General features: G+C 41.0%; 1 protein-coding gene and 1 long non-coding RNA gene across 2 annotated transcripts in view; one reads left to right on the plus strand and one right to left on the minus strand.

The window, feature by feature from the left end:
• Positions 1-389: 389 nt before the first annotated feature.
• Positions 390-14,115, minus strand: part of LOC109318342 (ras-related protein Rab-10-like) — a 54,749-nt gene continuing 41,023 nt past the window's right edge. The window contains exons 5-6 of the mRNA XM_019547539.1: positions 11,440-11,541; positions 390-535 (exon numbers count right to left, since the gene is read on the minus strand). Coding sequence (XP_019403084.1) covers positions 458-535; positions 11,440-11,541 — 180 coding nt within the window. The 3' untranslated portion in view covers positions 390-457. The remainder of the gene's footprint in view (positions 536-11,439; positions 11,542-14,115) is intronic.
• Positions 1,431-14,115, plus strand: part of LOC109318353 — a 15,652-nt gene continuing 2,967 nt past the window's right edge. Inside the window, exons 1-2 of the long non-coding RNA XR_002103236.1 lie at positions 1,431-1,770; positions 9,236-9,241. This is a non-coding gene — a long non-coding RNA (uncharacterized LOC109318353). The remainder of the gene's footprint in view (positions 1,771-9,235; positions 9,242-14,115) is intronic.

The raw sequence follows: 14,115 nt of genomic DNA on the forward strand, positions 1-14,115 counted from the left end.
GGGAATATTCTAAAGTGGTCTCAAGTCAGTAGGGGTCCTTCTTATGGTGTTCACTGTATCAAGAGTCTGATGAGGCGGGAAAGAAAGAAAGAAAGAAAAAAGCTATGAGTAAACACTAACTTCAGTTAGAGGAGGATTATACACTAAAAACCAATAATGTACACTCCTTATACAAGAATAATCCAACTGTCACATAATGAAGGGCTGTAAATACAAAAGGAGATCTAATTTCAATTTAAAAATCTGGAAAGAAATTAAATTATAAAGTATATTATTCATGTATATACAGTACAATGGCTAAGTTTCAATACTTTTTATAGCAAGGTTTGTACAGCAAGATCACCTAAATTTAGAGGATCTCTAAATAATGCATTTCAGACTATCAGATGCATTTTAACGTCTGTATTTTCTTACAGTAGTTAATATATTCTGAAGTAAGAGAAGTGCAGGTGAAATTTCATTGTTTGCAGCAAGTACGCTTTTTCTTACTTCCATTTAGATCTACCACATCCAAGTCATGCAATATGTAGGTTTTCTGCAAAATAAATTAAAGCAAGCATATAATTTAGACCAGTGCAGTTGTGCAATAATATAAATACTCTGTGTAATAATATGAATGCCTGAAAGTTATACGTATGCAGATCCATACAGAAGCCTTGAGTTTTTTATATATTTTTATTTTAGATAATACTTGATTCTGTCAGTGAATATATTTGTAGTGCTGAAAAGTCCAATAAGGGTCAGCACACTTTTTCATGGAGCTTTCTAATACGAAGGGCAAGTGAGATGCACAAGGAAGTGATGTACTTCATTAATATCTTTCTTGTGTACTGAACACTGAAAAGTGGGAATATTGTCTTCTGAGCTGACACTGCATATCATGTGAGCTAATGTAAAACTTTACTTACCCAGATTGTTCTAATTCATGTAGGTAATCCCATAGAGTACAAGCATAAATAAAGTTTACTCTTTATTCTTATATGTAAAAAATTGCAGGCAAAGCATATAAGAGAAGGCATGTAAAGGTGAGGCCATAGTATAGTGTCAGCACCCAGTCTTGTGTAGATGCAATGGTCATGGAGGAACTTTGTTCAATTTTTCCTCAGCTAGCAGGGTGCCATCTGAATTTAGCTCCTGTGTCAGCTGTGAATTTAACTAAGCATCAGATTTATGGCATCAGTGGGCACGTCTACATGAGACGCTACTTTGCAGCTATTACTGTGCATTTATTTAGCACTTGTATAAATGCTATAAACTTGTATAAACAAGTGCTAATAAATGCACAGTAACCTGAGTTACTGTGCCCAATGCATTTTTTGTGACTGACTGTGCAGCAGCATTGTGTCACAGTTTTGCTATGTGACGCTACTGTGCAGTAGTATCGGGATATTGTACAGTCAGCATCTTGAGTAGATGTATCCAATGACAGATATCATGATAGTTTTGTGATGTACACAAACATCCATATTCATTTTTGTTTCTTAGCCAAAGTAAAAGGGGATTTTATGTTCTAGAATCTGAATCTTCAAAGGTACCAAGGTGCAAATTTTACCAATACTTTCCATATTTGATAGCAATAAATAAATAAAAACCAGTTATCTGAATTGAATTGTCAAGACTTTCATGTACAATAACGGGAAGTATTATAAATTCCCTCATCTTTAAGAAACTAGACTAGTTTCACCTAGTTCTACCTCCTACTGGTAGAAAGCTCAAAAGAAAGCTTCCAGAAGCAGAAGGCACATACTGCTGCTGGGCTGGGGCAGTTCAGTAATATCCCCTGAACTCCCAAGAATCCTAAGAGTAACTTAAACTGGTAAACGCTCTGTAAAAGATCAGCAGTGTGAAAATCACCTTGCCCTTACACAGGAATACATCTCCTTGAAATGCAGGGGGCTGCAATGAATTTGGAGCACCATTTGCTTCCTATGGTGACTTTGGCTAGGGGCATCAAAGCTCCTAAGCTCATATTCCAGTAAGTGAAATTAACATGTTTAGGGATTGGTTTTCAGATGTTTTGAGCCTGAAAAGATCCAGTTGACAACGGTGGAAGATGCAGGTGCTCAGCTCCCTTAAAAAAAAGAATCAGTCTCTTGATTGGTTAAGAAGAAAGTGAATTATTGTGACAAATTCACTACTGTTAAATAATTCTGCTTGACAATTCTTTTTAAACAAAAACATCTCAAAATATACATACATTCACAAGACTGATTATAAGTAATTCAGTCTTGATATCAATCAAACCATCAAAATAGCATTTCAAAACAGTAAAATATTTATTTACTATTTGTGAAAAGATAAATATCACATCACAATGGTTTTAGCCCAGTGCCCTCCCTTGAGGCAATCAGGTAAACTGAATTGGGCTGATAACACTAAAAAGAAAAATCAAAACCAGCTATGCAGTGTATTGCTTGCAAACATCTCAACTTCAAGCTTCAGAGAAGCTGGACATTGAATCCCGGAATGAGTTCGGAGACTCGGACAGCACGGAGACATTAAAAAAAGAGGCTGAATATTCTCTACTTTCTAGTCTTTTTTGCTTGGTAGGTACATCAAGATACTAATGATATGCAGGGAAATACATACAGTTAACTGGATTCACCACATTCCTCTCTCAACCTAGCAATAACAGCAGGTACATGCATATGCGTGGGTGTGCACATGTGCACACACAAACATACAGGGTGCACTATGAGGATAAGCTGCCAAGAGTTATCTGTCAACTTAATCCACCTGAGTGGTCATCTTCTTGAAGCAGGTAGTTTTTCTGGTATCCAGTGAAATAGATCATAAGATGGCTGAAAAATGAACACTTCTTACACTATACAGGATAACTGAATGGCAAAATTGGGAAGTATGAAAGGGTATGAAAATAGATTTTACAATATAAAAAACAGTTTGTCTAAGGAAGCTTTTTTTGAAAGTTTCAAGGAATTTTAGGAAATACAGACATTTCAGGTAAAATTGTTCAGCTATGTTCTAGAACAAGGTTTGAAAAAAAATAAGTTGTTTTCCCAAGTTAAAAATTATTTAGTAGCAAGTAAACTCAGATACTCATAAAAAAATAAGATTATTCCAATTTACTCTAATTTTAGGTTACAGGAAGATTGCCTGTGCCTTTACTGAATTTTAGGAGATAGTTGCATTATTGTCAAACATGAAAGCCTTGAGGAAAAACATACCACATTTTTAATGGCAAATTGTGAAATGTTGCTACGGAATGAGAAAATATTGACATTTTAAAAAATGGATTAAAAGGGAAAAACCACAAATTGGTGCCTCGTTGTTTGAGAAGACAATCTGGCTTAGAGCTAAAATTGTCCCATGAGAACAGATTATGAGACATATAAAAGAATACAAAGAAGTTTTACAAACTCAGTATCAAAAAAAGAATAGTGTGGAACATCCATTATCACAGTTATAAATTAAGTGGGCTTTCTTTCAACACTGGCCTTCTCTTTGGGGAAACTCCCCCTCCCCCATGATCAAATACTACCTTTTCCAAATGACACTGTAAAGGATGGACCGGAATGAATCATAGAGATTCAGTAAATGAAGCCACTGAAAGATTCCTGTTCATTTTCTACAGAAAGGAGAAAGTGTGTGGTGAATATGGCACTGAGCTGCTTGAAGTGAAAGGGTTGTATTATGTTTATGGCAATTAATGACTGGCAAACTGGATTCTAATTTCTGCTCAAAAGCATTACTGGGTAAGGTACGTAAAGAGAAGCTTTCATAGGTGACCATCCCATGTTTCTGATTTTTTTAACATTCAATTTGTAATGGCTAAGATCTGATATTTAGAAGTGCTGAACACTCACATTGCCAAATGAGGCTTCTCTGCTCTGAGTATATCAAGTGTACACGTGTGCATACATGTTTGTGGGTGTTATATTACACACACACAGAGCCCCAAGACTTTAATTTTTTTATTTAATCTCTATGCCTTTGTTCCCCATGCATAAAATGGGGATAACGCCTCGTCACGCAACACGAGTGCTAAGATACTTTCACTAATATTTATTAAGATTTAAGAGATTACAATCAAAATGCCACAGGAAAAAAACATGAATTAAATAATTCTTTAACTAGTATGGGGTTTGGATGGAGTGAAGCTTATAATGCATGATGACATCTGAATGATTGGCAATAAAAAAAAAAATACAGCAGAGTTGCTCATTCTACAGGCACTTTCCATCCCATGCACTCAAGAAGGTGCAGGGAGATTATGGAAAATAGTATATAGTCATACAACTGAAGTCAACATCATAATAAGTACAAACAAAGGGATCAAATTACTGGTGCATAGATGACCTTAACCCTGTCATTTGCTTTTTTCTGAATGCCTGACTTGTCAAACTTAAAATTCTTTAAACATTATTTTTGGGGTAAAGTTAAATGTAATAAGACTAACACATTCTGAATTCATAATCTTTCATATTTCATTATATAAAATAAGTATTTATGAAATTATTAATCAGAATTCTGATCATATCCAATCATAGCATTGCACAAACCAAATTACATCCAACTGTTAGTCTTGACATGTTACTCCCTCCATCAGTAAAGAAAATCTTTTGGGTGGAAACAACAAGTTGGATTTTCTCTGTTCTTTGTTCAGTTAAACAGAGCCCCTTAGTATCATATGAAGTTGTTTTGATGGTTAACCACTTTTCTGGGGAATACAGAACAGAGTAGCTACTACTATGCTTCCAAAAATGGCAGCTGCTTCTGGTACTATTTTGTTGGGCACAGTTTCTCTCTGTCTGTCACTTGGTAAAAAATAAAGATACCAAAATCCAACAGAGACTATGCTGAAATAGAGACTCATAATATTCTTGAAAAAGCTGTCTGGGAAGGAATAGTTATCTTCAGTAATAAAATCAAGCAACATTTGATAGCATGCAAATAACCAAATACTAACTGCATCCTGAGTTGGTTTCTAAATACTGGTTCTTTTTTTAAATGTGACTCACAACTGCAAACAGTTCATTGGTAACCATGAGCAGTGTTATGTAACAACTGTCATCTATTAATGAGCAGGTTAGGCATATCTGAATCCAGACTCTGAAGATTTCTGAATAAATAAAGTAGTATTGTTATTTGTTAACATGCTTTTGCAAACGTCTGGAATACTTGAGCTACAAATACAGGTGTCAATTTAGATGAAACACTTTTTCAATAATATAAAGTCAATTACTAATAGCTGTTGGGATAGTAATAACACAGACTTATAATTCTCAAAATTATAACCTGACCCTATAGCTTTTACTCATGTAAGTAGCTGACTGAGTTGATGTCTTCACTGGTTACTCACGTAAGTATGATCTGAAGGACTGGGCACTTATTGTAGAATGCTTTTTCCAATTTAATGCACAACTGAAAAGTCTATATGAAGTTTTGATTATCTGATTATCTGTGTGTTTGTACTCCCCTTCTCCAATAAAGACAAGGTACAAGGGAAGATGTAACAGATTATGAAATAACATAACTTTCTGCCATGGTTTAAACTAGGGCTGTCCAAATTCTAAGTGGCTGAGGGCTGCACACTGCAGGGGCTTCACCAGTGGGGCCTGCACACCCCCTGGGCCACCCTAGTTCAAGCCACAGGCCCCTGGGCTGCATCCCCCCCACTGTGCCCATAGATGGGTCCTACCTCAGCTCCCTTGCTGTACCACACCACAAGCTCCCCTGGCACTGTGGCCTGTGTTGTCCCACCACATAGGGCAGGAGCTGGAAAAGAAAGCTGAGCAAGGAAAGGAAGCCTAGAAATCCTGGCTGCAACAGTAACCAGAGCAATAGTGGGGCACAGGCCAGGTAGGTGCCTGGGACAGCACATTCATTCCTCTAGCTCGACAGCCCTGGTACAAAACCTGAGATCTTCTCTTGCATATTAGAAAGTATAGCAAGAACAGTGTTGAAAAGGTAATGTATGCTTATTCAAATTTTAAGTCTGACACATTTCAATGTTGGCTCTAATCTGAGAATCCTTCTCCAAATCATAAACTGCTTCAGTTTTAGAGCTCCAAGAAGCCCTGTGTCTCCGAAAATCCCAGCCTCACCCTGAGCCCATTCGCAGAAGTTTTTCATATCTGTACTGGAAGTTAGTAAGTTAAGGTAAATAAGGAGTGACTAGATTGTAATAAAGAATAAGTAGGAACATTTTAGTTATGTAGGACAATTAAAACTTGTTGTGTACCTGAAAGTTGGTCCCTCTTTCTGTAGCTGTCTACATCCGCTTTTAACACTTGACCCATTTACTGAAAACACAGCCTTATATCTTCCCTAAAGAAGTATTTAAAGGGAGTGTCCTCTATCTGGGAAAGAGGCAAATAAGCCCAGCCCTTTCAACTCTGACCAAAAGAGATCTGTACAATACGAAGGCTATTGGGCCACAACAATGACAATCTTTATCTTCTTTTACAATAAGCAAATAAAAGTTTTCCCCTTGTAGATGTAATACTGTCCCTCATACATGGATCCCCAGGGTATAGTTTCAGATTGGCATCTATCATGCCATTATTCATAGATGGTGGACACCTTGCTGACTAAATTTTCACTTCTCTGAAACATTAACAGAGATGGAGAAAGTCAAAATCTAAGTGATATATCCAGGTTTCACAGTTTCATAACAAAGGAAGTGATTTTATTTAAACAAAAAATGATAGCAAAACTCTAAGGCACTTTTTGAATTTTATGGTAAACTTTTAGTGGTTCAGCAGGAAAAAATAAATGAACTCAGGCCAAGGAAACTATGTTTTAAATCAAGAAAAAAATTCACTGGGAGATAGCAAACCACTCACCAAAATAACCTAAAGAAGGGCCTGATAACCAGTGATCTGAAGCAACTCCAGAAAGGATGAGACCATCTCACAAACATTTTACACTTGCACACACTTCCTGCCTTCAGACAGGTCTTGTCAAAGTCACATGGTCTCACATATAGCTTTCTTAATATGCTCAGGGTCTAACTGCATCTCTACAGCACACAAAATATGAATCTGAAAATTTGAAAGGTGAATGAATATATTAGTCACACAGAATAATACAAAAGTGGGTAACCTGTGACATAGATATTTAAATGTCACTATAACATGTTCCAGCCTAATCTCTCAAATTCTACTAAAACACATGGTATGCACAATATTACAGATTTCATAGAGATTTGGAGCATCATAGAGTCCAACCCCCTGCCCCAGGGGCAGGAAGTCAGCAGGGATCATATCTTAATATGCACTTGCCTTTGTAGCTAGTTATATTCACAGTTATTATTTTGTAATTTTCAACCTTATTGTGCTTTATTCATAGAAGATAATGGCTATTTATAGGATCTTTTGCATTCATCTTTCTTCTCCCAGCAATACTACAGCACTTTGTCTGATAAAATATGATCAGGCTTCTCAATGCTATTTGAATACTGCCTAAAGGACTCTTCCATCGCTTAACAAAGAAAGTATACAAGATTTCTACTGTGTGCTGCACAACAGAAAGCAAAATACAAAAGCAGCACCCATTCAGCAGGAATATGGATGGGAGAAATGACCATCAATAAGTATTCCTTTGCAATGAAAATGATAAAGAATTACTGAATTAATGTCCAAATCTTTTTGAATTTATGACTTGACATCACTGCCATTATGTAATCTAATTAAACACAAAAATGCTTATTCTGGAATACATTTTAGCTCCTATAAAATACAGTAATTCAAAGCCAGGTAAAACTATGAACAGGAGACAAGAAAACTTTTACCACCACCTCTGCAAATTAATGTCAGTTATCTACCCTATCTTATGCTGGACTTGTACTTATAAAGCTGATGACTACTTTTCCTAATTGTGCATTTGTTCACAGATAAAGATCCTGGATTAACTGGATTGAAACTATCGTAATCATTTTACTGATAGCTAAAAATACATTTGCATAAAGGTTTCTAGAAAAAAACTGTTCTACCTTCCCTTTAGGATGTTTAGAATTGATATGCTATAAGTTTCCTAGTGAATCCAGACAAGTATAGTTTTCTGGTAATTTATATTTCTTAGTGATAGCAAACAGGTCTACTGCTTAGTAGACAAAAATATCTTTTTGTGCTACAAAATTCCTGCTGTAAATGCTAATTCTATTCCTTAGTTATAAGGAAATTAGAGTAAAGCTACTTAAGGGGTCTACTATTAATGTTTCTGATAAGGATGGCATTTGTTAACACTCAGACTAACTACTAGGATGAATTTTCATAAGAGACACTGGTTCATCTAAACAAGTACATTATTTTCCATAAAAAACAACCATATTCACCTTTCATTGTTGTATAATTGCATTTGTCTCTGGTTTACAAGCAGTTTGGCCCTTAACTGATTAGTATAAGTAGCCACTATGGCCATTTAAATCAAAATGCTGAAACTTCAGACTTTGTCAGTAATTCTATTCATTTGTCTTTATCATGGCTTCAAGCTTATTCTGAATAGAAAGCTAGTTTTATCCAACAGATATTGATGATGAATGGCAATAAAAATACACTGAGGAAGAACATCTATTAGGCTAGGTACAGACATTGCACATAAATCGGTTTATGCAATCAGAAACCGGTTTAAACCTGTAACAGAACAGATGTTCAGTGCACATAAACTAGTTTCAAAATGGCCAAAACCGGCTTGAGATAAACTTGGTTGAATGTAGTATCAGACTTAACTGATTTGGCTCAAACTGGTTTATGCAATGTCTGTCCCAGACCACTTGCTGGTTTAAGATAAACCAGACTCCCCCAGCATCCCAGCATGCTCTCTGGAATGGGCAGGGTTCTCTGCTCGCCCCCGCTCCTCTGCTTTCTAGCTGGAACAGGGACTGGCCCTAGCAGAGACACTGGCTGCATGGCCCCGTTAAGGCAAAGTGGGCAGGGAGGGGGTTAATTCTTCCCTCCTTCCCCTCCTCCCCCATGCAGTCAGGGTCAGCCTGTTTGCTGGGGAACAGAGAAGAGGGAACTACAGCAGTAGCCCCTGGAGCTGGCAGGCCCTGATGTCAAGGAAGAGATACAGGGAGGAATTAACCCTTTTCCCTGCCTCTTCATCTTAACGGTGTCATGCTGGGTAGGTTGTCCCGCAGGGTTGGGAGGGGGACTCTGTTTTATGCTGTGGGAGGACTCTTCCCCCTCCTCCTCCTCCCAGGGTGGGGAGGGGGACTTTGTGAGGCTCTGGATGGGAACTCTTCCTCCTCCTCCCCTTCCCCCCGGTGCTGCAGGGTGGGGTGGGAGGGGGGGTCCATGTGATGCTGCCTGGCCCCAGAGTGGGGGGGGGGCAGGGGAAGACTCTGTTCCATGCTGGGGATAACTCTTCTCCTCCTCCTCCCCCCAGAGGGGCAGCGGCAGTGTGGAGCTCAGGGGGACAGGGTGTAGGTGTCTGGACTGGGAGGGAGGGTGGAGGGTGTAGGCACCCCTACACATTCCCCCCATGGTGTGGAGTCCCCACTGCCTGGCAGCAGCAGCAGGCGGGGAGGTCAGGGTGCTCATGACCGGCGCAGGCGCGGCTCTGGCCAGCACCACACTGGGGGAGGGAATGAATACTGCCTTATCTCTGCAGCTCTGCTCCCTGAGCCTGCACTGTGGGAAGCCCCACACTGGAGCCAGCTGCTTCCCCCACTCCCTGCTGTGCAGGTCCCGCACTCTGCTGGGAGTGGAGGGAGCACTGCCTCCTGCTTCTCCACAGAGTCCAGCACAGAGCTCCCCCTCTGTGAGAGAGTAGCTGCAGGCGCAGCATGGAGCCACAACAGAGGCAGCCAGTGCTGCACTGGAGGTGAGGAGTGCAGCCCTGCACAGCCTGTCCAGCTGCTTCTATCCCTGCGGCAACACCTGCAGCTCCACACTCACAGAGTGGAAGCTCCATGCTGGACTCTGTGGGGAAGCAGGGATGGGGCTCCCTCCATTCCTGGCAGAGTGCAGGACCTGCACAGCAGGGAGTGGGGGAAGCAGCTGGCTTCAGTGTGGCTTCCCTTGCTGTAAACTGAGTGTCAGGGAGCAGAATCGCAGAGATAAGGCAGGCTCTGCTCCTTCCCCCCATGCAGCACTGGCCGGAGCTGTGCCTGCACCAGGCATGAGCACCCTGACCTTCCTGCCTGCTGCTGCTGTCAGGCAGTGAGGGCTGCACACCATGGGGGGAGTGTGTGGGACTCTCTACACCACCCCCTCCCTCACACCCCACACCCTGCCCAGCTGAGCTCCACAATCCAACTGCCCCTCTGCGGGGTAGAAGGAGGGGGAAGAGTTCCCCACCATCATGGAACAGAACTTCCCCCTGCCCTGGGAGGGAGGAGTGGGGAGAAGAGTCCCCCCCGGGCCTGGGCAGCATCCCATAGAGCATCCCTCATGCAGTGATGGGGGAGAAGCAGGGGAAAAAGTCCTCCTCTGGGGCCAGGCAACCTTGCAGACACCCCTCCCCACCCCACTGCTAGGGGGAGAGGAGGAGGGAGAAGAGCCCCCCCCCCAGCACCAAACAGGACCCTCCTCCCAGCTCTGCAGCAGTGGGGGACAGGGAGGAGGAGGACAGGTTACCCTCTGGGGCCAAGCAGTCCTGTTGCCCGGATTGCTCCTGGCTGTCAGGAAGCCATGGGCTTTGCAACACCCCACCCTCCTCAGCTCAGCTTCCCTGTGGAAGGCAGGGCTTCTCTAGCGTCCCTGGGCTTCTGGCTTGAGCCACTGTAGGCATGTGCCGAACATCTATCCGCTTGCAAACTGGTTCACTCTCTGCAGGTCAGAGTAACCTGCAAAGACTGAATCAATTCAGGCTCAGGCTTTTTGAATGTCTGTCCCTAGCTTTAATGTCTACAGTAATATTTTACTATCTAAAAATAAACCTCGATGGAAAATGTTTTCTTAACTAATTAACAGCAGTTTCTCTAGTGTTCAGTCCCTGCCATACAGTAGTAGGTACCTTTGCATTGACACATCCTTGAGGGTGAGACAGACGTGGAGTCAGACTGCATCTATTTTGATCCCATTGCTAATTAGCTCATGTCCTTGCAATTTCAAAAGCAGATTTCCATTTTTCCTCTGTCAATACCAATGTAAATCATTCATCCTCAACCTACTAATTTTAGGAATTTTGAATCACACATTCGCTAACTAAACATAGAGACCACTTCTTCCATCGGTGTATGGCCTCTTTTCTCAGGCTCTGCAGTATGATATGGAGATCTGCAGACAAGGAGACCCCTTCTATGTCACAGAGCAATGGAACCACTTCGTGACTGCTGCCCCTTCCTCTGCAGAAACGTGTGTGGCCGGTGTACCAAAACACCTGTCTCAAACTTCCTCTGTGCTAGGGTACAAAATACCTGACAGTTCCATGGTGCAGTGGTGGCAGGTACCACTCTATCTCTGCAGCTTACTGTCCATAGGATATGGCCATGAAAATCCTCCTTTTGCCTCATCACTTGAAAAATGAACCTACCTTGTTTAGTATCTCTTCAGCCAACAATGAAAATGCATCCTCAATGTTTATGTTGTCTTTAGCACTGGTCTCAAAAAATGGTATTCCATGTTCCCAAGCAAGCTGAAAAACAAAAGCAGGCATGGGAAGAACACACTTTCACATGTAAAATGCTATTTATAAAACATGAAACATTTATTAAGGTAACTTCCCAATGTTGTCAGCAGTAAATATAGAAAGGAGATTCCTACAACTTTTAATATAGTACATTTTCTTTAATTTAGTGCATATCAGTTCAGTAGGGAAAAAATGACATTCATCCTTAATCTACTAATTTTAGGAAGTCCTTACAATATTCTGTTTACATTTGTATACTTGCAAGGATGGCTTTCTGGACATGGGTTTTCATACGCATTCTACAGGCTGAAAGTTTATCGGGTTTGGTCTAATTTTTCATTTAAACAAACAATGGAGTATATCATTCATATTTTGGAGGAAACTGTTTGAACTATGCGGGAAAAAATTAATATACATATTAAGACCTGCAGAACTCAATACCTGCAAAAAGATGGCAAAAAATAAAACATTCTGGAAAAGGTTGGTTACAATGCAAAGCTAATTTTAGAATAAAGAGGGCACCTAGAAAGGTTTCTTCAGATATTTTTTTTATGCAAGGAAAGACTCCAGACTGAGACTGAGTCCAATTAACTGTTTTAGACGCTGCAGTAACTACTTGAGAAACAAACTGTCTTGGAAGGAACTTAAGGAGATCAGCTGCCTATGAACAATGGTAATACAAGCCAAATACAAACCAGTTCGTAAACAAAAGAGGAAATATCAGAGTCTCTGGAAACCAGCAAGATTTTGAGGGACTGTGAATGGGAATCAGCTTGGAATGTGTATGCATGAAGTGGCAGGAAGAGTTTTATATGAATATTGGTCCTATTCAGTCTGAATACAGGTACCAAGGTGGATAACTTCCAAGGATTTGTAGTATGGTACTTAGAGATCATAGGGATAGACAAACATTTGACTTGTTTTAAAACCATATGAAACACAGAACCCAATCTATAGTTATGAATAAGAATGAAAGAATATGTAAGAATTGAAAATGTGTGTTCCATAAGTATTTTCTCACCCACTGACTACAGCTGAAACAGATTAACAAAGGAAGTACGCCCACCCATTTTCAGCTGAATGATAGTTATGATGGAGGTTTACCACTGGGAAAGGCTTGTTGTTATTCTTGTGGGCAATCCAGCCACTTAAAGCAAATTAGGCACTTTCATTCCACATACAACAAAGATATATTGCCAATATCTCTCTCAAAGCTAAACTTCAACCCCATCGTACACCTCTTTTGTATACTAAGTACAGTAGGTTCTTAGCAAAGGAATTAAAAACAAAGATCACCGCAATGTATAATCAAAGATACTATTGTTTGAAAAATTCATAATGCTGCATGCCATGTTTGGCTTTTTCATATTGTTCTTAGGAAATTCCTCTTTAAAATCAAATGCCTAAAGACTGCAAAAGCAAGTAACATAACACCTGTACATGGCCATAATTGTTTTCCTGAAAGTGCAAACAGACAGAAGCAATAGCCCCAAGAGATATATTCATGTCTCCTCTCATGTCAGTTCATCTTTAAATATGAATGTGAAAGAAGATGGGCCAGAAGCCCTTAGCTTTTTTAACCTTTAGCTTTTTTTCAATGTAGCAAAAAACTTCAGTTGTTTACATTTTACTTCTCTCTTCTTTTTATCTGGTCCTACCCATTTTCCCATGGGCAAAAACAGAAAAAAAAGAGGGAAGGAGTGCTAAGGGACCGGGACTTCCCCGCTGTGATGCCAGATGGATTCGAGGGGAACGCCTCCAGACCTCAGGTTGGGGAGGACCGGGTTAGACAGCTTCTGGAGGGGCTGGGCGTCTTCAAGTCAGCAGGTCCAGATGCTTTCCACCCCAGGGTGTTGAGGGAGCTAGCTGGGGTTATTGCAGGGCCCTTGGAATGGTTTTACGAGTGCTCGTGGTGCTCGGCCCAGGTGCCGGATGACTGGAAGATAACTAACGTGGTCCCCATCTTCAAAAAAGGGAAGAGAGAGGACGTGGGCAACAATAGGCCCATCAGTCTTACCTCTATCCTTGGGAAACTCTTTGAGAAGATCCTCAAGGAGCACATCTGTGATGGGCCGGCTTCAGGGATGATGCTCAAGACCAACCAGCACGGTTTCATTAGGGGCAGGTCATGTCAGACCAACCTGATTGCCTTTTGTGATCAGGTCACAAAGGCAATGGATGCAGGTGTCACCGTGAACGTAGTCTTTTTAGACTTCAGCAAGGCCTTTGACACCATCTCCCACCCCATCCTCATTAAAAAACTAGGCGACTGTGGCATTGATGCCTACACAGTCAGATGGATTGCAGATTGGCTGAAGGGTCATACTCAGAGGGTGGTGGTGGACGGGTCATATTCAACCTGGGGGAAAGCGGGCAGCGGAGTCCCCCAGGGCTTGGTCCTAGGGCCTGCGCTGTTCAATTTCTTCATCAGCGATTTGGACGATGGGCTGAATTGCAACCTGTTTAAATTCGCTGATGATACCAAAATTTGGGGTGAGGTGAGCACGGTAGTAGGGAGGGAAAGACTGCAACAAGACCTGGATAGGTTACAGGAGTGGGCTGACATAAACAGGGTGCTGC

Source organism: Crocodylus porosus, unplaced genomic scaffold, assembly GCF_001723895.1.
Source record: "Crocodylus porosus isolate Cpor-Errol unplaced genomic scaffold, CroPor_comp1, whole genome shotgun sequence".
In the NCBI taxonomy this organism is placed as follows: Eukaryota; Metazoa; Chordata; order Crocodylia; family Crocodylidae; genus Crocodylus; species Crocodylus porosus.